A 24,171-nucleotide genomic window follows, 5' to 3' on the forward strand; every position below is an offset into this window, starting at 1 on the left:
GGGGATGCTGGAGACACTGAGGGCTTCCTATGTCTCCCAGTCTCCGCCATTGGAATGCTAGCAGGACACGCCTCAGGCTTTCGGCTTTGCTGGAGCACAGACGCTGCCGATCGTGTCCCTTAACAACAGGGCTGGGGTGCAGGGAACTTCCAGTATTTGTTTTCTCGGCTCTTGTAAGTCCCATAATAATTCCATAGTAGACACAGGAAGCGATGTGCATCTGGTTCGAGGGATCTTTAATTTTCAGGAATTCACAGCCAATTAAATGAATTGACTTTGATCCAGTTCCCTTTTAAAGGCAAAAGCCATGTCATCTTTATTGGAAGCTGACTGCGTTAAGTGGGAGGGTTTACAAGATAAGAAGAAAAGACAGTCTCTGCCGTAAGGACTTTCATAATTAAAACGGGGGGGGGGGGTGATCAGATAGCAGGCTGAGAGAGAATAATAAGAATACATATGCGCATGGGCACATGAATCTAAAAATAGGACCCCATCTAAGGCAGGTTCTAGTAGTCACCGGGAAGGGAGGGAGGATGGATTACTCGGGAGGGCCTCGTGCTTGGCTTAGGCAGGGAAGGGTAAAAGATAGCAGTTATGTTCTCAATTAGATTTGGTCCCAAGTTAATTGGAGTAAAGACTTTAATATCTAATTCCTGCACTGTGCTGAAGTCTCATGCTGTGAAGAGAAACAGAGTCATATGGGAAGACTCAGTGTTAATGAAGGATTTAGGGAGAATGAGAAAAAAGGAGGGTTTGGATTTCTCAGAGTTGAAAAAGGATCATTCTTTCTGCTACCTCCTGCCCTTTTACACCGCCACCAATCATTGGATCACTGCCCCCTCGGGTTTTAAACTCAGGGAAGATCAATGAGCACAGCTCTGCTTCTTAACATATTTTGGGTACAGCTGGTTAAAGAACCAGGATTAGAAAATGAATCGAACAAAGTAGGATTATCTTCAACAGTAGGATGCTGAGCTGTGTTTGCTGATGCCTACTTAAGCAGTTGGGACAGGGCATCCTTGCATGAAGTTCAGACATCCCTCCCTAGCAGCCTCTGTGTTAAAGGAGAGGTTGTGGAACAAGTCTGGCAGCTCTCAGCCTGAACCCTTGTAAACAACAGATGTTCCGAACTACTAAGTTCTGAGGGTAGGGGTGGGGGTTTCTGTTGGTGCTTAAAATTCTTTGAATTTACAGGCAGCATCTCAAGGATTTAGCAAAAGGAGGAAGTTGGACGGCATTGATTCTGCAGCATACAGGTGGAAATGATGCCTGAGACAGTTCCTTTGGAAGACAAAGCACATGCTATTGAGTGGATTCTGACAGAGAGACACTGAAACCCTGGAAGGCAGGCCCAGTTTAGAAGGATTCAGCTTCCTACGTATATTGACTTTCTGCCCTCCTCCCTGCCCCTCTTCTTGTGCATGGACCAGATTTGTCAACCACCTCCTTGCTTCTGTTTTGTCTGGTCATGGGTGGAAACGTGTGCCCTTTCCTGCCACGGAGTCCCATGTACACATGCCTGCAGACAATCAGGGGCGTGGCGTGTGGACTTTTGCATTAGCCATTCGGGTTCTTATAACCTGGGGATTAATGGTATTGTTAGGGACTTTGTGTTGGCCGCTAACCTTATTCTTGTACGTTCTCAGTGTTAGTTTTGCCAGGTCTCCATTGCACCATTAATTGGAGGTGATTGAAGATAATGTTCCTTGTAGAGAATTCAGTTAGGCCTCTTTTCTCCCCACCCCACTCCCAGCCCCCAAACACACATACTGAGTTTCAAACTGGATGATAAATGCTTAGGGCACCTACTTTACAGCACAGTTCAGGGAAGCCATATGGAAAAAAGATACATAACACATCTTTTTTCTTTCTTTCTCTCTTTCTCTTTCTTTCTTTCTTTCTTTCTTTCTTTCTTTCTTTCTTTCTTTCTTTCTTTCTTTCTTTCTTTCTTTCTTTCTTTCTTTCTTTCTTTCTTTCTTTCTTTCTTTTTATTTTTTTTTTAAGTAAGCTCTAGGCAGGGCTTGAACTCATGACCCTGAGATCAAGAGTCACATGCTCCACCCGCTGAGCCAGCCCGACACCCCTATAATACATCTTTAGTGGGCTTTGTTGGTACCAAATTAAAGAAGACCTTAGAAAAGTTCTCCCCTTTAATCAAATGAAAAAAGCAATTTATCAGGTCTGGGACAGTTTTCAAGACACGCTGGTCAGGAAGTATTGCTTGAAAATCTCTCATAGAACATCCTTGTACCTTGATTTCTTTTGAAAAACAAGTCCACTCCTGGCCCTTTTGTTCATTAACATAGAAAGTTTTGGTGAACACCAATGCTGGGATGTGAGGCTCACCTATGCTTTTCAGCCAACATTTTTCAGCACTTTTTCTACACCAAGAGCTATGCTAGGAATTAAATACATACAGAATAAGCCACTAATCTAACGCATGGAAGTTAGCATTTAATGTGAAATATTTTAAGGTTGTGCATGTGTGTGTGCGTGTGCACACGTACATGTGTGTGCTCTGACAAGGTGCAGAGTTCAAGATTGAGGAGCCAGAGCTGTTTGTTGAGTGACCCTGTAAATCACCTGTAGTATATGTGATCCAGTCATCAACACGTGGCTTCATCGTCATTATCAGTATTGACCAACAGGTTCTGGCAGGTCCTGGGATCACAGAGACATTTAGGACCCAGCTTCTGCCCTTAGGAGGCTCATTGTGTCACGAGGAAGACAGGAGATTTATATGGGAGAAAAAAAAAAGATAACACAAAGTAGCATACATTTAGTGCCAAAGCCAAGATGGGAGAAACGATTTCTTTTCATTTTTCTCCAAAATGGGATCTTTAAAAATTGTTTTTGGTATCATTTTAGACTTACAGAAAAGTTGCAAGAATAGTCAGAGAATTTCTGTCACTTACCCAGATTGCCCAAAATGTTAACATATTACTGCATTTGCTTTATGCTTCTTTCTCCCTCTCTCTCTCTGTACACAACTCATGCACATACATATTTTTTCTGAAACACTGAACATAAGTTGTAGACATGATGTCCCTTCACTCTCACATACTTCAATATGGATTTACTAAAAATAAGATGGTTCTAAGACACAATGACTAGTACAGGGGATCAATATTGATACAGTAACATTATATAATCCACAGATATTCCGATTTACCATTTATTCCAAAAACATTTTTTTGGCCAAAGAAAGTCCAAGATTATACATTTCATTCAGTTGCCCCGTCTCTTTAGTTTCCTTTGATGTGGAATGGTTCCCAAGTCTTTCATTGTATTTTAGGACATTGATATTTTGGGGGAGCATTCAGCCCAGTTATTTGTAGAATGTCCCTTAATTGGGTATTTCTGCTAATGTTTGATATTTCTTTTTAAATTTTTTCATGTTTGTTTATTTTTGAGAGAGAGAGAGAGACAGTGTGAGCAGGGAAGGAGCAGAGAGGGAGGGAGACACAGAATCCGAAGCAGGCTCCTGGCTCTGGGCTGTCAGCACAGAGCCCGATGCAAGGCTTGAACTAACCAGCCGTGAGATCATGACCTGAGCTGAAGTCGGCCTCTTAACCTATTGAGCCACCCAGGCGCCCTGTAATGGCTGATATTTCTTTATGATTACATTTATGTGCCTTGAGCAAGAATACCGTAGAAGTGATGTTATATTCTTAGTGCATAATATTAGGACTCACTTGCTGATGATTCCCCGTTACTGGTGATGTTAACTTTGATCATTTGGTTAGAGTGGTATCTGCCAGATTTCTCTACCATAAAGTTGTTCTAGTTTATGCTTTGTAATTAATGCGTGTATTTTGGGCAGATACTTGGAGACCATGTAAATATCATGTTATTCTTCAAAACTTACACCTATCCGTTTCAGCATGTATTGATGATTCTTGTTTGAATCAATTATTATTATGGTTACCAAATGGTAATTTTCCCAATTTCCATCATTTTTTCTCCATTTGTCAGTTGGGATTCTAATGTAAGGAAGAATTTTCCATCTCCCCCGTATATTTGTCCAGTTATTTGTTTATATCAGTTTGGACTCATGGATTCTGATTTTACTCAATGGGTTATAATCCTTTACTATCTTTATTTATTTTAATGTTCATTCCAGATTTGATTAGTGGAGTCCCTTCAAGCTGGTTCCCGTGTCCTTTTAACATGTCCCCACCGTTCAACTTTCTGGCACAAAAAGATATTCTAGGCTCATCTTATACTTTCTTTTCTTCAGCTCTGGAGTAAAGAGTTCTCTTCAAGGAGTCCTGGATCCTGTTAAGGGTGAATGGTATTTAGAAATGATGGATGCTAGGGGCGCCTGGGTGGCTGAGTCGGTTAAGCTTCTGATGTCGGCTCAGGTCAGGATCTCATGGTTCGTGGGTTCCAGCCCCACATCGGGATCTCTGCTGTCAGCATGAGATATTGTCTCCCTGTCTCTCCCCTCCCCTGCTCACGCTCTGTCTCTCTCTCTCTCTCTCCCTCAAAATTAAACAAATGTTAAAAATTTTTTTAAAAAAAGAAACAATGGATGCTAGATGTGCTCTTTGTTACTATAGTACCACAGTTTATAGTTCCTCTTAGAAGAGATAGTACACACAACACGTGCGTGTATGCGCACAGGCATACTTCTCTCGTCTCTATCTATATGCTTATCTATATTAAAGTCTATGAGTCCCATTAATATCTTCAATTCCAGTCCAGCAGCACATGTTGTATTCAATTTTCTCCATTGTCTACATTTATAACCCTGTTATCTCAACAGTGAGAAACCTGGTACCCATTTCCCATAATATATTTATTTAATTGCTATCGTCCTAGAGTGCACACAAAATAGTTCCAGAGTTGCTAACTCATGCCTCTGAAAAAGAAGACTACTAACTAGGTTTTAGTACTGGTTCAGAGGCTTTGTTTGTTTTGAACCTTCAGGACCAAAACGCAGTGTTCAGAAGTTGGTTGCTAGTTCCTTCTCTTCCAACCTCCAGACCTTTCACGTGGTTGTATTACTTATTAGAAGTACCATTTGGTTTATTTATCTCTGTCTGCGTTTAATTTTTTCCCTTTCAGAATGAGGTGTTGATTGACCTTTCTCACTGCCAGATCTTTTCTCTGGGCTAGAGATTGAGTGGCCTCAGGAGAGGCGAGGGACCTGCGTGTCCTTAGGCGCAGTCAGGGCTTTATCAGAAGTCAGTGTGGGGGCCATAGGCCAGACACAGGGCAGACACCGAGGATCATCCCGGGGCCACTCCGCGCTCATTGCCGGGCCCACCGTGACTCCACCTTATGGGTTGGGCCCCTTGCTTTCTCCTGAGATGACTCCTCTCACGTTCTGCCTGCTGTTCTCCATGATCACCTCTCTTGCACTCAGGAAACCAAGATTCCAGCTCTCATTTCAGTTCTAGGCTGTGACTGTGAAGACTGTTCACCAGTAACTCATGTCATATGCTCCATGTTGTACCTTGGACGGTCTTGATCTGGTCTCTCAGACGTGAAGCTCTAAGACACTGCTCGCCGACACCCATCCTTGCAGAATTTCCGGCCCTGTTGCTGGACTGTTTGTTAGCTCCTTGTTCTGATGCCCCAAGTGTTTCTTCTCCTTGGCTTTCTTCCTCAGATACTCCAGCCTCTCTAACAGCTCTTTTGCACCAATTCTGACCTGGCCGTTTTCTCCTTCCTGCGTGAGGATAGCTTCCAGATTCCCCTTCCTTTGCCCCATTGAAGTCTCTTCCTCCATCTCCTGCACACTCATTCTGTTTCTCTCCTTCCTCCAGACACATATAACATGTCGGTGCTGCTGATTCCAGCTCTTCTGAATCTTGCCTTCAGCTTAAGTTCAAAAACAGATGGACCCAAAGCATCCTAGATGCTGTGCCAGTTTCCACCACATGAAAACAAATTACTGAAAAGCATCAGGAAATTTTAGAATAGTTTTGAAGTTTGCTCTTCTGTCTTCTTCCCAGTCCTCCCTGCCTGACTTCTCTCTCTCTCCTGACCCCTTTCCACATCATACCTGCCATTTTCCATCTCTTCCTTGTGTGCCTTATTGGACCAACGCTGGTTTCTAAAACCTTTGCCCCCCATTTCACCCTCTCTTTGTGCAGGTAGGTTTAACCATTGGGATGAAGCCATGGGGATATTGAGGATCCAGCCAGGTCATTGCTCTTTTTCTAATTGTCTGTGCCTTTTTTGAATCTCCCATCAAGGACTAAGGAATTTCTATCTCTTTGACTATCAGATGAGGCTGGGTTCTCTGTGTTTATAAATGTGTGTACCTTCACTGGCCAAAGAATTCACTGACCTGGGAATAAAGGTTATGTTCTTCTAGTGACTTTGTCAGTAGGGGTGCAGAAAGGCTCCATCCAGTACCACAGCCTACCCTTGTGTGCTATATATAAATAGGGAGCACATCCCTTGGGAAACACTGACATTGTACCCGCACCACTGCTCTCTTCATTCTTGCAGTTTGCTAACAGCTTTCTTCCCATGTTCTGTAGAACATTGTTGAGCTGCAACATTTCTAGTCACCAGGAATACGAGAGAAAGAGAATCATCATGGTGGGGACAATTACCTTACAGGTACATCTTGCAGACATTGGCAGTCATTTACAGAGCATCGCGAGAAAGTTGTTGGCACAGTCTAGTAATTAGCAGGTGCCCACTGTGACCAGAGTACTGGACACTGTAGGAACTGTCCTCAAGAGAATGTCCTCAGGGAATGGGCTTCTCAAAGTTCAGGGACCCATGACTCATATGCAAATTACGGTATGTAGATACACAACACCTCCCTCCCTCCCTTCTTTTCTCTTTTCTTCAGAGAACTCTTGGAAGAGAATTCTTAGCTTCTCAAAAGGGCCTGGGGTGTGTAATCACCCCTACAAATATTTTATAAACACATTTTATGGTACAAGCTGGAATACACACATGTACAGACATTTCATGGTGTATTTTTAAATAACTAAGAACAGCATTTTTGTAAAACAATCCCTATAAGTCTTGCTCTATGTGTTGTACTCTGATATTTTCCACCTTGTTCTGTGTTATTATGTCCCACTGTTTTCTGTTTCAATTTTTGAGAACTGCTAGGTGGTAACCTGCTAAGTTGATGTATTAACCCCACTAATAGGCTGTATCCCCATTTGAAAACCATTGCTTTAAGAGCATTGGTTCTTAAAATTCTGGTGTGCGTGATATTACCTAGGACATGTATTTATAATGCAAATTCCTGAGCGTCACTCCACCCCTAGCAAGTCAGAATCTCTGGCAGAGGAGCACAAAATCCACATTTTAAACAAGCACCACAGGTACAAGGTGATTTGGGGTCCTGAAGACTCGCACTTAGAGAAGCTGCTGTCTCTCAGACTTGGGAGCCTGGCCGCTCAAGGCTTCAGGTCACACACTCACTTGGAGACGGTAGATACTAGTGGGCATTATCTGCATCCACACTGAGAATCTCCCCATGGATTCTCACTCTTGGATCTTGATTTCCCTTGAGTCTTCTTTTTCTAAGAACTGCGGTGGCCCTTGTGAAAGCAGAGAAGGAGTTAACTGAGGCCACAGAGTAGAGAGTGAAGGAACCCAAGGGTCATGTTATAGAGTGGCCGGGGTGTGGCCCAGCGCTTCAGTAGTGCCCAGAGCCAGGCCCAAATTAGAATGGGGTGGGATTCAAAACTGCTTTTCCTGGCCACTCGCCTTTCATGTGTAACCACATGCAGTGTGTCAACATACTTTCCGGCGCCGTCAGGCACCAGCAGTTTTGCTCCCTCTGAGTTCACGGACCCTCGGTATTCCTGTTATGTGTTGTCTTGGAATGGCTTAGTGCTCTGGGGCTCCGGCAGCTGAGCGTCGTCCATTAACTCTTTTGGCGCCAGGGCTTTACAGACGCTAAGGGCCTTTTAGTTGAAATAGAGCAACAACCGCCGTGAAACAAGAATGCGATCGCCACTCAGGAGACCTACATCCTTGCCCTGCTCCACCCCTATCTGTGACCTCTGTTTCCTCACTTGGAAAATGACAAGTTTGGTCTCGACTCTGGACCATCTAGAAAGTCTCTTCTAGACCTGAAGTTCCATGATTCTACTTTTTGTACCCTCTGGCTTTTCCCTCTGTGTCTTACAAGTCGTCCTTCGAAATCCGCTTCTAGGTGGGGCACAGGAGATTCACTGAGTGTGGGAGTTCCCAGAGAACCAGATGATAAGTTCATGGCAACAGAATGTGTTCCTCTTTAGTGCACTGATGCAGTAAGAAACTTAAAAAGCAAGTTCATTGCAAATTTAGGTAATAAGGCTTGGGACTTTTGAGATGTGTTTATCTTTTCAGACATGACTCTAGCCAGTTTGTTTTGTGAGTGTGAGCCCATTGTATGGACTGTCAAGTAATAATAATGGTTATAACAATAATTACAGAAGATGACAATACTGATTTGTAGATGTGGAGCACTTCAGCGTTGATGAACTTTTTTTATGGCCATCACCTTGTTTGACTTGATCTTCATAATAGCCAAGTGAGTTAGGCAGGGTGGGTCTACTGTCCCCATTTACTTTTTTAAGCAGATAAGGAAATTTTGAGGCCCAGAGTGCATCCGTGACTGATTCAAGATTACCTTGCTTTAGGAAGTGGCAGAACTAAAACTGGGCTCTAGGTCATGAGCATGGTTTGGGGTGCTTTGCAGAGTACCACCTCGCTGGGAGGGGGTATCACCATTCATCCAGATTACTCACAGACCTGTAGAACTCAATAACTTACCAACTTGGAAATTGACCATGACATCTCTTACTCCATCCAACCCTTTAAAATTTTGCCAGCAGAGTATCAGCATGGTTAATAATATGCTGTCGTTCAGAGCAAATAAGTCGGTGGGCGCACAAACTCAGCCACTCAGTAGCCACCAAGATACATGCTGCAGCAGTTGATTAGGCAGGATTGATGGAGGCTGAAGATACTAACTATTCATTAAATGAATCGTTTCACTGTGCACAACACTTAAAAGATTTCTGTGGCTGTGGCATCTGTCATTAGTCAGTGCTGGTTAAGTACCTGCCCATTTCTTGGTGATAGGTGTTCACTGACTATTCCAAAGTATACCCTGTCCTCAAAGGACTTCCTTCCAATAAGGTCAGGTAAATATCAAAATAACACATGAGAACTGATAACAATGCGTGGGGTTGATCTGATGACTATTTAGACTTCATTCCACTTAGCTCTGTAGTTTCACAGAATCAAGTCATATTTGTTTATTCCTCATTCCTCATTGTTATCGTGAGCCATGTAAGGAACTCATTATTCCATTAGGAGGTATTCAGGAAGGGGAGGTCTGAAACTTAGGGATACCCTTTCTTCCCAAGTGGCTTGTCGGTACTTGGCATGGTTAAGCGCCATTTGCTAGGCAGGAGTTTCTGGCTATAGATCAAGCTTCCCTGCTCGTGCCTGGTGCCAGGGAGATGCCTGCTCCCAAGGTAGTGGTTACTGCTTTGAAAATAAAGTGTGTGGATTTTTGAGTGACGTCATTCCAGTTTGGCACAGACAGGTATTTATTTCTCTGGAATGAACTACCAGGGGTGAGCCAGGCTGTCTGTCTCAGTCATCTCCCAAGATTTCATTCATTCAAAAAAATCTGCTAACACATCTGCGTGTATTTTTTTTTTTCCCTCTGTATGTTTGTCATGTGCTGTAATTACTTATGGGGTTTCTGGTGACATCTTAATTAACTAGAGAAGAAAAAAACTGAAGATATAATTGTAGAGTTATTCACAGATTATTCTATAGAATTATTATATGAGTTATTATGTGGAATTATGAGGAATATGTGTTAACTGTTAATGTAGATGGTTAAAGAATCCTTTTAAACTGAGAAACGTGTATTACTTGTTTGTTCCTCGGTCAGCAATAGGATGTTTTATTTTAAGGGAATTAGTCAGCTCATACCTTTTGGTATGATCACAGCGTATTTGGGGAGGGATATGTCATATATAAATGAATTTCTAGGCCTTTGGTTCTATGGACTGTATTGGGGTGGAGTGCGTAGTGTTTGTTCTCTAGCATTTAGATTGTACCCAGAGTACACAGGGAAGAGTTTAGTGTAGCCTCTTTGTTTTTACCTCCCTACAGTTCTGAGAATGCTAGTGGCAAGACAGGTATAAACAAAGGGAAGGTCCCAGGTCTACACAGAGAAGGCTGCTGGGGATCTTCTACGTCAGCTAGATCAGGGTTTCACGATGGTCGGTGTACACACGGGTGCACAGGATAAGATGTGGGTTGTGGCTGATGGACAGTCTAGGGGCAAGAAGACCAGGTGTTGGATCCAGAAGGTTCTGCAAACATGGGAGAAGCCGGTCAGAAACAAGAGTGTTGCTCCCTTTATCTCTAGTGCCCAGAACAGGACCTGGCACATAGTAGGTACTCAGTCAGGATTTGTTGAATGAATGAAATAAGAAGACTTCAGAGCTCAAGGACTCAGAGAAGGGGTCTGGACAATAAGATGTCAGAAATCTAGGCAAGAAAGCTAGGCAGATTTAAATCTTGTGTAGATGCCCTCCACCGCTATGTCTGGTCTCATGGGGTCCACAAAGCTGTCTTGAGTGATTAAAACAATCTCCAACCTCCTCTCCCTGCCATGAACACGGGGTGGGGTGGGATGGTTGCAAGGAAAGCAAAATCCCTTGCCTGTCATCAATTGATGGGGAGACATCTCCAGTTAGGGTCTACAACGGCTCAGATTTGAGAATGTCTCCCAGTTCTCTGACCTAACCCAGGGGAACCTTGGTCCTGTAATCACTCAGGAAATAATTATTAAGATGTCAGACTCGGTGCTAGTCCAGTTCTCAACTTCAAAGCACATTCTTAAGCTCTCAGCTCTTGGACAAGCCATGAGCCCAGGGGTGTGGCTGGGCTCCCTGGAACGAATCCAGAGCCACAAGGATTCCATTTCCATACAGCGCTTCCCCCAAACCTGATTATAGAGGACAATTTAGACTATTTTGAGTAAGGTGGGTACACCACTGCTTGAATCCTTTCTAATCATCTGTCTAGGCTACCGAGGACAATTTGTGGGATTAACTTGTCCCTGAAAATGTGAAATCTCATTTCTCTATACATAGAATATACATTTTTGCCTTTGGCCCTTTCTCTGTCTCTGAGCTCTCCTACCCTGATCTCACTGCTGGCAGAGCTGAAGCGGAGCTGTGATAAGCCCCAAGAAGTGTGCCTGCCCCCTCCCTTCCTGCCTGCTGTCTTTGAAAGATGCCTCCAGGCCGCCACTGCACTCCTGGGCCGAAGAACCAGCAGCCGGCGTTACAGGCAGAATCTTTTTCAAGTCACTTCCCACCTTGGTGATTTTTTTCCCCCTCCTTTTTTTAACACCTTCCCCAGCAAATCCCATCCATCCTCTGGCTTATCTGGGTCAGCAAGGGTCTGATTTTATGCATGGCGCGTCAAACCATAAATCTGCTGCGGCTTTGCCTCTCCATCCAGCCCGTCTGCTTCTGTCAGCATCAGCAAAATGCATAATAGAGAAAATAAGCCAGAAAGGCTAATAACGTTCATCTGAATAAAATAATCTCTTTGGCTGCCTCAGTTCATTTCATTTTAATCAAGGTGCCAGGAGGGAATTTAGGCTTAAAAATGCGACTCCCCACTTGTCACTAGTTCCCAGTCCAACTGTCGCGAAATGATCCCTTTTATTAAGCAGGTGCCTTTTTAAAAATATATATCCTCTTCATAGGTGTATGCTCAGTAACATATATTGAATGTATTTAACTCATTTTGGGTCTTGTCTGTCATCACATCTATGTCTATTTTCAAAGGTGAGAAATGGTATTTTTCTTAGATGTATTGATATTTGCCATCCCTACGTACACACTGGCGGGTCTGATAGGAATTCTGCAAAAGAGAGGCTCAGAGGAAGTTGCCGAAGCACCTAGGGTTCTGGTGATTGGAGTTCCCTGTGGCTTCCTTCCTGTCCCCTTCAGCGCACAGTTCCCTGTGTGGAATGCAGGACTGACTGTTCCACCCTGGTCCTTAGGGGGAGGGCAGTGGAAGATTAAATTCTGCTTTCCCGTTGGTATCTCCCTCACGTCTTCCCAGAGACTTACAGCTGCTTGGTTAATTGCCTGTTGCTGCTGTCCTATCCCCACCATTATTTGCCAAAGGCTGTGCATTTTCAGCAGGCTGCGCTCTTGGCCCTGGCCCAGGGCCGGGTGAGGAGCCTGTTGGAAATTGATGAAAGCCGATCCTAGTTTGTTTGGAAATAAAAATGATAATATTTCTTCACATTTGTATAGTGCTTTACTGTTGATGTAATTCTCTTGCATTCAGCGTCTCATTTCAGCCGCGCAGCAGCCCCGTAGGTGGGCAGGTCAGAGACTGTTGGCCCGACAGGAAACGCACCTCGGTAGACAAGCTCAGAAGCTCAAGCCATCCGGTCATGCCAAGCTTGTGTCACGCGCCCCATCTGCAGAGCTGGGAGCCTAGCAATTCTTCATTAAATGGCACCTTAGGCCAGGAGGGCTTCTGGGATTTTACATCCCTGCTTTGAAGATCTTTAGGGGGCTAGACGTACACCAACAGGGCATGCGTCCATTTTATAGGTGAGACAGCTGCAGTGGAGCAGAGGAGGGAATATGGCAAAAAAAAAAAAAAAAAGGAAGTGTAATATCGAGGCCAGCGTGGACCTTTATAGAGTTCTCTCTTTACCCTAGATATTGTAGAGAAATCCCTTTGAGCACTTGCTGCTAAGTTTGTTGAACGTCCATAAATAGTCTTAAGTTGAAGGAGAAAAACTGGGCTGATGTATTTGAGGCTAACGATTCAGCTGTGCACGTTTAGCTCCACGCATTTCTAACGAGAATCTCTTCGGTGGATGCATAGCCAGCTTGTGACTTTCTGGGCCTCCTTTTTTCTTCTTCTTTTTTTTTTTTTTTTGACTCCAGAGTCATTCCCTCTCCAGTGTAGTATTATGTTTTCTTGATCTGCCTCCTGAAAAAAATGTTAAGTAAGAAAAATACTTCTGGATATTTTGTCTGCTTTTTAGGGATTAGTGCTTGAGGAGGTTTGCAGCTGTTCAGTACATTCCTAAGGGATGCAGACCCTTTTCTTTAAATGCCCGAGTATTACACAACCTGACTCCAGGGGCGGGGAAAGTAAAGACACTGTGCAAACAAATGATAGATGGAAAAGATAGAAAGACAAATTTCAGTCTCCTAACCAAACGAAGTTCCCTCGGCTCGAGCAGCCCCAAATAAAATAAGGCTGCGGAGCTGCTGAAGCAGGAAACCACTCTAGCAGAACCTTAATATGCTCCCTATGAAATCACGTCTCGTTGACTTGCTTATTTTCCAGCCTGAAGTGTGTTTCATCTTTGTTCGTGTTGGCCAGGCAAATTGTCTCTGTGGTGTTCCCCTCTTGCTACATGCCCTTTACCTCCCCTGCTCCACCGCCACCCCAAAATAAATAAATGAATTAATTAAAACACCTTGGTTGAAAGGAGGAATATGTCCAAGAAAGCATACAAACTCAAAGAACTAAAAATATGGCCTGAAAAGCGGCAGTCATAGTAAAAGAGACTAGGAACCCATACAAGAAACAGACAGCAGAGTTTAAGACTATCTTGAAAGACTTTAAAAATAAAGATCATGCATAAAATCCCCATACATGCGGCAGATCAAAGCAGTGTCTTATTGGTGTAAATCCACTTTTAAAGTGCAAATTTATGAAGAGTCCTCGTTACAGGGTCAGTCTGTGAGAACAGGGAGGCTGTGTTCGTGGCCCCCAATAATGAAATCGGAATTATGAATCAGAGTTGCAGTTTTATATCCATTTCAGCATCTAGGTTTTTTCTGGTTCTGGTCCGGGCTGCCCAGTATCAAGAAAATCCTGATTCACACAGATGAGTTACAATCTTGAGAGAGTTTGAAATTGGCCTGGGCTCTTGAAAAAGGGTAATTTTGTTTTGAAGTTGAATCGCTAACATTACCTAGCAGCTCTTCCAGTTCCCCTTCATAACTATTACTGGGTAAGCCCAGAAGTGTATACTAAGCATTAAGACAGTTGATGATGATGCGCTGACATTGAGCAGGTATATGCTCACTACCCGACCACGGTGTCCCGCGAACCCAGCACCGGCCCCTGAGCCCTTCTGTGGCATGTAGTTTAAACTTGGCCTCTGTGGGTCGAGTCGTGTGCTCACCCTGAACAGCTTCGCCTAAGGAGGCACACAGGCTTGAATTAAAAGCGAAACCTGTGCACAGCAACATCGATTCTAACCAATAGGTCCTTTTTCAGAAGTACGGATACATGCATTGATTCTTTATTCCAAAGTTTGCATACCATGAAACTCACATAGCAGCCCGTGAGACATCGTGATAGTGTCTACCCCAGGGAATCTGGGTCCCTTGCACATTTAACTGGAGGTTGCTCATTGAATGGATGTGTGACAGTTGTTGGAAATTGAAATGTGATTTTCTGTAATTCCAGACTTTCTCAGAACACACTTTAAAAACTCCTGCTCACCAACACCAATAATAGCCATCCCACTACATGCTGTCAGGGTGGAAATATATGTGCTGAAAGTACTTTACCACCTTAGAACTTCCTAATAAATATAAATACATTAGTTTTAAGGCATACAGCTTTTTATTTTAAAAGATTCCTACTCTGCCCATCCTTTTTATTAATTCCTCTTTATTTACTCATCCTTTCTTCTGAGGGGCCCCTGGGGATTTATGCTCTGTATCCTCTTCCATGGCATTAGGTTAGTTTTGCCTCTCCTGCCTTCACTTGTGATCTGCGTTGTACATTTGTGAGCTAGCGGACCCTTTGTTCATACCTACCTCTAGTGTTCTGCTATATTATAGCTCTTTTTCTCTCTCTCCCACGCGGCACTGTGATATCAGCACTTTCATAACTAAAAGCCCCTAATACTGTGTTTTGTTCACTTAAGATACAAATGTTTATGTCTGTGAAATTGAATTGTAGTACCATTTTTGTGCGTGAAGCACTCCAAGGAAAGGCCCAATAGAGACCACCAACCCATGTCCACCTATAAGAAGCAAATTGAGACCAGTTGTAAAGTTTAGATCTTGTGAGATCTGCCCTTTTGAAAATGCAAGTGTAATTGCCTGATACATTCCATGCTTGCTGAAGACATGGATGCTTTGCCACCCGACAAAAAAATAAATTCCATTACTTAGGGTTTTGTAACTGAAACTGATTTGGAATGCATTTGAAAGTTTTCTTGCAGTGAAAACAAGCAAAGGTCAGCGAATGCCCATGCTCAGCTTTGTGTAAGGATTGTTTCCTATTTGCTTTTTCCGGTTTGTTTCTCAGGTGCTAAACATTTTGAAAGGAGTGGATTACTTAAGTGTGTATATCTCTCTCAGCTAGTATATGTATTTTTATTTCCATAGAAATCTTTTGATTTTTTTTTCCCTAGGAAGATAAGTGGACGTAATGTTGTCGAAGTGGTCAGCACATAAGTGTTAGGTATTTTGTTTTTGTTTTTGTTTTTTTAATGTTTCTTTATTTTGAAAGAGGGCAGAGAGGGAGCTCGCACACACACCAGCGGGGGAGGAGCAGAGATAGAGGGAGAGAGAGAATCCCACCAGGCTCCGCACTGTCAGCACCGAGCCCGATGCAGACTCCATCGCACAAACTGTGAGACCGTGACCTGAGCCGAAATCACGAGTTGAATGCTTAACCAACTGAGCCACCCAGGAGCCCTAGTATTAAGTATTTTGGCTGTAGATGTGCGATGCGTAGGGCAGTGGTGGGGGCAGATATAGGACAGTTTCAGTTTGGACTCCAGTATTCATTGGTTTGAAGTAGCTTCTTGGTGCTGGTTAGACAGATATTTGACTTAACGGTCTGGTATGTTCTGAAGCCAGAGTAGCTGTGGTGTGATTATTTGCTAATAGTTACCTTACTACAGAATTGGAAAAGCCCCTTCTAAAGTTGAATTCCATGCTCTGCAGATCATAGCTGCCCGAGAGCCTCCAGCTCTGAATGGAGGTAGTGCTGACTCAGGAACCAAGCCACTGTCAACTCACTTTCTTTTCATTAAGAGTCTGACTATAGGGAGGAAAGAGGGGAAAGAGAAATGAACAGGATAAGCAGGTTGTGATTGTTTGCAATGATTAAGAGCATTCTCTACAATCACAAGGCTTGGTTTTGAATCTGAGCGTTGCCACTTTTTAACTCTGTGACCTTGAACAAGATATCTAACCTTTCTCAGTCCGATTTCCCAGATCTGCTGAATGCGCTTAATAACACCCCCGTCATCAGGCTGTTGTAAGGTTCAAGTTAAACAACGTGAGTACAGGGCCCAGCCACGTGCCAAGTACACAGTAAGCCCTTGATAAATAATACAACAAACAACCCTTACTTTCTGTTTCTCTTTTTAAAGAAACCCAACTTGCAAATGCAGAACTTTCTGTTGCTTTAATAGTGTTGTGAACTGAGTAGATGATCAGTAAATTCTTTTGGATCACAGTGTTTTCATTAAAAAATGAGCACCTGGGTTTGGCACTTTACTGCCCCACTTGGACTGTAGAAGCTGTAGGAATACACCTGTTCAGATATGGTTTGTGCTCTTGGCTGTATGGGACATGACGAAAGGGCTCAACCGGGGGATGTCAAAACCTCCTTAGATGCATTCTGTGGGACTGGCGTGTTGTTGGTGACTTTTTTCACGGCAAATGCCTCCAAGGTTGTCTTCACTGAATCCAAATGTAGATAAGTGTGGGGGCAGGGGGTGGCCTGTGTCCTCTCGTGATTTTTGTCTCTAGACTTCTAAGTTTTGTCTTCAACCCCAGACACAAACCAAATGACTTAATGGCTAAGGTTATGGACTTTGGAGTCAAACAGCCTAGACCGGTTCTAGTCAGACACCACAGAGCTGTGGTTCTAGTCCCTGATCCCTTCTGACTGTCTCTGTGACTCCTTCTCACTAGCCATGGGCAAGTGGCAATCTCTCTGAGTTTCAGTCTTCTAATTTAGTAAAGTGGGGATAATGGTAGTTCTTTCCTTACAAGGAAATGATAAAACTTAGGGAATAATGCACGTCAAACATTTTCAAAGTTCCTAGAACATAATAGGTGCTCAACAGATAGTCCTGCTTCTCCTCTTCTCCTCTTTCCTCCCTCTCCTTCTCACTCTTCTTATTTTCTGCACTGAGTTTTTAGAAAAAGAGAAAACTAGAGGTGCAAGCTTTCGGAAAGATACCTGTTTCTGGCTTGGCTTTGATCACTGTGATTTTGTGACATGGACTGTAAAGTCATAGCTGTTGGCTCTGGCTACTCACCAACACTGATTTTTCTTTCTTGTTGTTTCTCCGCAGGAAGGATCAGAATGTTCTCTCTCCAGTCAACTGCTGGAATCTCCTATTAAACCAGGTGAAGCGGGAGAGCAGGGACCACACCACCCTGAGTGACATCTACCTGAATAATATCATTCCTCGATTTGTCCAAGTCAGCGAGGACTCAGGAAGACTCTTTAAAAAGGTATATAGCTATTTCTAGACGTGGAGCTACCCGGGTGGGGCGATGACACCACCTTGTAAATAAGAGAAACACCTTCGTATTGGCCCACTTAAAAGGCTTTCTCTTGGTCATTCCTTACCATGGTCTCGTGGTGAGAAAATACTGAATAGCCCTTCTTTTCTTCCTTTCTGAGTTGAATTAATAGTAGCCTTGGGAGAGTAACCATTTGCAAGATAGACAACCCCAAGACTGGCAACAGAGTTCATAATCTGCCTGTATCAGTGATAGTGATGTTTGCTTGGTTTCCTTGAGTGAGCTGTAAGGCTGTTGAGATTCAGGGACCTTCAGAGTCATTTTAAGCTTTCCTCTTCTAGTTCACGTATGTTTGTGATTCGGTTTAGTTTTCTTTCCAAGTGCTGATCTTAGCCAAGATGAACTTATGAATTTGGTTATTCTTATCATGTCATATCTTGGTCTTTGGGTCCCTGAATGCTTTTGGAACTCAGTTGTTTGTCAAAATTCCTTGGGTGTAAGTTGAAAAATCTGACCAAGGGAAAACTCAAAATTAATTGTGGTAAACTTAAGAAACTCATGCCAAATTGACCTTATCTGTCGGTAGTGGAAATAGTCTCTTGGAAACTAAGGAGTTCTCTCAACCTGAGCTCTCAGTGGAGTCACTGATTCATGACTTTTGGTTACACATAGTGGTAAAAGCCCCAACCATTGTACATGATGTACCATGTCTAACATTCAAGCTCTGACATCCCCAGCAGATCTTAAAGAAGGCGAATAATCTTCCCACAGTTTTGGGTGTAAAGAGGGTATATAGAGCTATTTCTTTGGTTTCATATAGAGGAAATTCATTGGTTATCATTTGACAAAATCCACTGTTAAAATTTGAGGCTGGGAGAGAAAGGACTTCAGTAAACAGGGCTGTGGCCAATAGTAGTCAGTTTTCCAATTCTTAACATTTGGAAGTTTTCCAGATCTTAGTAGGTCTGGAATTAGAGCCCAATTTCTTTTGTTTACACCAACATGAGAAAGAACATGATTTAGAATCTTCCATTTACATAATTGCATCTGTGTTGGGGCTTTTCCTGTGTCTTGGAGACAGGATATGAAGAGTAAAAAGCATCTGACAATGAAAAGAAGGAAGAGAAAGATAACTCCTCCCGGAGTTCACCAGCTATTTTTAGTGACCTGGCTATGCTGTGGTTGGGGCCATACTTCATTTAGGGGTGAAGGTACTTTTCACCATTTCCTCATGGTTTCCAGCGTCTGTTCTAGCTTCCTTGTCATTCTTTTGAATTATTCTGCAATGTTTGGTGGTGTGTGGGTGTGACTAAAATTAACAACTGTAGTTAATATTGTATTGAATACTGGAAGTATGCTATAGAGTAGATTTCAGGTGCTTTCTTCACACACTCACACCAAGGTAACTGGGTGAGATGTTATGTTAACTGGCTTGACTATAATCATTTCACTGTGCGTATGTATCAAATCATAATGTCATACTCCTTAGATATATACAGTTTTATGAGAAAAAAAATTTTAAGCCTACTTAGGTAGAACCTTGACAGTAATCAGATGCCACTTCAGCTCTTCACTGTGACCTTGACGGCCTCTTAGACTATCTCTAGAAGGACAGGGGCTGACTGATCGTTTCCTCCCTCATTTTCTCTGTTCATCTAAGAAGAAACTTCTGTGAGGGATGTTCAGCTGTCTAGACTGCACCCAAGCTTTCAGCTCCCTTTTCTTCCAGCTTTAGAAGGGTAGAGAAGAACCAAGCTGAAGAAGTATTATGGCCCCTCCAGATCTCACAGGTGTTTAGGCTGAAGGCAGCAGTTATTAAAGCCACAAATGTTTCCGGTTCTTTGGGTGCCATTCACATTTCACCAAGAGTCTAAGTGCACGAATTGTATGTAAGACGTGGGGACTTTGCCCTCCAGAAGGAAAATCTGCCTGTGGATGATATTCCTAGCCACGGTCTCAGAGTTGACCTCCATAAACTGTGCATTTCTTTGCTGGGGGTATAAGGCAGGATTTCTAATTACTCATAGGACTGTGTATATATTACATTCCATTGAAGATAGTTGCACATACCACGGTCTTACAGCTGAATGCATTTTTACAAACTGAACACTCCTGATAACCAGCTCCCAGATCAAGAAACAGATTAGTTCAGTACCCTAGAGGCCCCGCTCATGCTTCCTCCTAGTCCTTGGGGGGTTGGGAAGGGTATTCCAAGGATAACAACTGTCCTGACTTTTAACAGCAGAGATTAGTTTTACTTGGTTTCTTAGTTTTTATAAGTAGACTCATACAGTGTGTACTCTTTTCCGTCTGGTTTTTCCCGTTCAACATATGTGTGTGAGATTTATTCATGTTGTTGTGTATGGTTGCAGCTCATAGGACTTTCTCTTGATCTTTATAACTTTTCATCAGTTAAATTACGGTTGATTAGAGATATGCATAAGACTGTTAAATAGCCAATGTTTACTATCCCACTGGGTGAATAATCTCTTTTCTCTCTCCCCTGGGGTCCAATGTAGGCAAAGGGTTCTAAGGTAGATGCTGGTTTGGCAGATCACAAGTGTAAATTAATTCTGTTTTGGCCAGATGAGAGCCTCTCTCCTTTCTAGTAATGGACACAGAAGCGTTCTCTTTCCATACCTCAATTTTTGTATTCTCTTTTGTTTAAAGTGTCGCACATAAAGAATTAGAATCCCAGTGGCTAAGATATAGTAATCAGATAAGAGAACTAAGGAATGAGCCTGGCCACGCTGTCAGTTATGTGAAGCTTCCCAGGGCTTGCTTTGCTCTATCAGAGCAGAGGTCTCTTCCAAGTGACTCTTTCTCTTGGGCTTAGCTGTGCTAGTAACTCTGAAACCTTAGACAATTACTTCTTTCTGTGCCTTAGTTCCCTAAAGTTTAAAAAAAAAAAAAAAAGTGTTTGGCCTGTATGATCTTCATGCTGCCTTCAAAATCTAATACACTGTAGTTCTATGATGAACTACATCCAAGTAAATTGGAGTCCCCAGGATATGGGCAAACAAAAGTGGATGTGGGTATGGAGAGGGGGCTAGCTTAGGCAATTAAAGATCGACTTTCTTGAGGAATGAAGCACTGTTTCAGATTCTTCTATCTATAATAACCAGCAACCAAGAGAGGCCAAACTGGAATCCAAATGTGTGAAGTAGATATACCTTTTTTTTTCCCTATAAATTCAGTTCCAGCAATAAAGGAAACCCACATTTCTCAGGAGACACAGACTTTAGAAAAGATACCTTTGTTTCTGGTTCAGCTATGGATACCTGAGAAAATTCACCTGAGTTTTATGTGATTTGGCTCTATTTCTCACTGGCAAAAGGCATAGGTTTTCTTCCTTTTATAATTCTTTTTTTTTAATCTATAAAACTTATTGATTCACTAGCAAAGGTTATGATAATCAAAACTGACATTTTTTGAACGTTTATGTGCCAGGTACAGTAGTAAGCACTTTATACACTTGATCTTTACAATAATTCCATAAAGTAGTTGCTATTATTATCCCTACTTTATGAAGGAGGAAACTGAAACTGAGGGAGTTTAATCAAAAAATGAGGTGAGGCTACTATTTAAATCCAGTCATCTGGCCCTAGAACTTGAGGTTCTTTCTACATATTCTGTTAGGATTCTGGGTATGGTGTGCAGAGAAGAGGGTAGTTTGGATTTTCTTACTCTTTCCTATTGAATCCAGATATTTCACTTAGTTATGGAATTAACCCAACCTTTCCTCTTGCACACAAGCCTTCAAAAGGTTTGGAGGTGTTAGACATCAACATTGGGTTATTTCTTTCACCTGCATTGGGTTGTTTCTTTTACCTGGTGTCTGGGCAAGCAGCTGGAAGTTGACAGTGAAATAGGACAACGTGTTTTTCTCCCCAGGGGCAGGATCTCTAGTAAGAGGGAAACAAAGACTCATTAAATGTGAGAACTGGCCAAAAATCCGGCTCACAGCTAACTCAGCTAATTTGGGGATGTCAGGGCGGCTGTACAATTGGCCCCTCTGTACTACTGAACCCCCTTAAGGGATGCTCCTCGCTGGCACTCTGGTTTGTGGTTATGTCTGCTGGGACATATTTTACATTTTGCACGAAGCCATGGTAGAGATTCCTTTAGCTAAATATAACATCTAGAGAAAGTAGCCTCCTGTCCACAGCTTAGAAACAGACCCACTTTGTCTGGGACTCCAGGGGAAATTGAGCCCATTTGGTGCTCCTGACATCTCTTTTTGTGTAATGAAAGCTCAGTCTGTCTAACCCTTGTTGGAACCAAGGTTTAGGCAAATATTATTGCTGCCACCTTCATTTGTTTAATGCGGTGGCTTCAAAACCAGGGGCCAAACACTGCCAAGTTCGACTTCCAGCTCTACATCGTCTCTGTGAGAGACGTGTTCTAAAGAATCCCACCAAGAAGAGAAATCAGTTTTCCCACTTTCTCTTTTTAAGCTGAAGTAAACTTGGGTGTGCTTTTTCCCACAGGGGAGAGGACAGTTCTGTTCTATCTTCTTTCACTAGCTGGAACACACCAAAAGTACCTCTCACTTTGCTTTTTAGCTCACTGTTTCTAGCCCTTAGCTGCTCATACTCAGTCTTGGAAGCCAGTCAATTCAGACAGTCCAAGACTCTGAATTGCAGCTTTCTTTTTTTTTTTTTTTTTTTCCTCTCCAGTATTCCAGCTAGCTATACTTTTGTTTTGCCTTTATTAGCCTATGTTTCTATGGTAGGAAGGTTAAATTGAGCAAGTTATGTTAAATTCCTGATAGATCAGTAGTTCGGTAGTTCTCAATGCTGCTTGTGTGTAAGACTCACTGGGGGGGTTTTAAAAAAAATCTTTGTGACCTTGAAGAAACAAACTTCTTAGGATGTAAAAAGCATGAACAATAAAAGAAAAAAAGATAAATTGGACACCATCCACTCTTGGACTTTTGTTCTTGGAAAGACATTGTTAAGAAAACGAGAGACAAATCACAGACTGCGAGAATATATTTGCAATGCATAGAACTCAATAATAAGAAGACACACTGCCCAAATCTTTAAAAATAGGCAAAAGATTTTAATAGACACTTCAGTAAAAAGATATATAAATGGCCATTAAGCATATTACATGCTCACCAGAATGGCTAAAATTAAAAAGACTGACAATAACAAGTGGTGGTAAGGATGGGTGGCATTCTCTTATGATGCTGGTGAGAGCGTAGAATGGTACTACCACTTTGGAAAATAGTTTGGCTGTTTCTTATAAAGCTAAGTGTGTACTTACCATATCTGGCAATTCCAAGGCTAGGTATTTACGCAAAAGATAGTAAAAATAATACCTACACCAAGACTTGTACCTAATTATTCATAATAGCTTTTGTTGTTGGCTGAATAATGGTCCCTTCCAAAGATGTCCATGTCCTAATTCCCGAAATCTGTGAATGTACCTTATCCACACAGGACTTTGCACATACGATGAGTCTGAGGGTCTTGTGATGAGGATATTATGCTTGAGTATCTAAGTAGGCTCTAATGCAGTCACAAGTGTCCTTATTGGAAGGAGGTGGAGGGAGATTACAGACAAAAGAGAAGGCCGTGCAATAGAAGCAGAGGAAGCAAGAGTCACAGGGAGAAGATGCTAGACCACTGGCTTTGAGGATGGAGGAGGAGGCCATGCGCCAAGGAATGCAGCTCGAGAAGCTGGAAAAGACAAGGAAACAGATTCTCCCTAAAAGCCCCCAGGGGAAGAGCCGCCCTGTTGATACTTGGTTTTGGCCCAGTGGAATGGGTTTTAGACTTCTGACCTCCAGAACTGTAAGAGAATAGAAATTAAAAATAGAACTACCATATGATCCAGCAATTCCACTTCTGAATGTTGATCTGAAGAAAATGAAAACACTAATTCCAAAAGATAGATGCACCTGTGTGTTTATTGCAGCATTATTTACAGTAGCCCAGGTATGGAAGCAACAGAAGTGTCTGTCACTGGATGAGTGCACAAAGAAGTTGTAGTGTATATACGCAATGGAATATTATTCAGGCATAAAAAAAAGCTTGAGGTCTTGCCATTTGCAGCAACATGGATGGGCCTGAAGGCCATTAGCTAATAAGTGAAATAAGACAGAGAAATACTATGTGATCTTTCTTATGTGCGCAATCAACAAAAACAAAAAAACCCTAGGTTTATAGATAAAGAGAACAAACTGGTGGTTGCAAGAGGCAGGGGGGTGGGAGGGTGGGAGAAATGGTGTTTTCTTGTGTGTTTGTTTAGTTTACATAAATTGAATACAAATTTTAAAAACTGAGAATAAATGCATGTTGCTTTAAGTCACCAAGTTTACAGTAATTTGTTATAAGTGCTTTAGGAGACTCATATTATATTCATAATAGTCAAAACTGGAAATGACCCAAATATCCATCAACAGATGAATGGAAAAACATATTGTGGTATATCCATATATGAATACGATTCGGCAATAAAAAGAAATGCAATGCTGATGGGTACAATGATGTAGATGAACTCAAGAAACATTATACTGATTAAAAGAAGCCAGACACAATGAGAACATTCTGTACGATTCCATTTATATGAAATTTTAGAAAAGATAGTTCTAATCTGTTGTGACAGAAATGAAATCAGTGATTGCCTTGGGGCCAGGGTAGGGTGAGGGACACAAGGA

The 24,171-nt window shown here is 42.4% G+C and overlaps 1 protein-coding gene across 9 annotated transcripts in view; it reads left to right on the forward strand.

Moving 5' to 3' along the window:
• SRGAP2 (SLIT-ROBO Rho GTPase activating protein 2) overlaps positions 1-24,171 on the forward strand; it is a 284,242-nt gene that overhangs the window by 150,393 nt on the left and 109,678 nt on the right. For all 9 annotated transcript variants that reach the window (XM_045049283.1, XM_006942921.5, XM_003999427.6 and 6 more), the window contains exon 4: positions 17,330-17,492. In XM_045049283.1, coding sequence (XP_044905218.1) covers positions 17,330-17,492 — 163 coding nt within the window. The remainder of the gene's footprint in view (positions 1-17,329; positions 17,493-24,171) is intronic.

The sequence above is a fragment of the Felis catus genome, chromosome F1 (assembly GCF_018350175.1).
Source record: "Felis catus isolate Fca126 chromosome F1, F.catus_Fca126_mat1.0, whole genome shotgun sequence".
NCBI lineage: Eukaryota > Metazoa > Chordata > Mammalia > Carnivora > Felidae > Felis > Felis catus.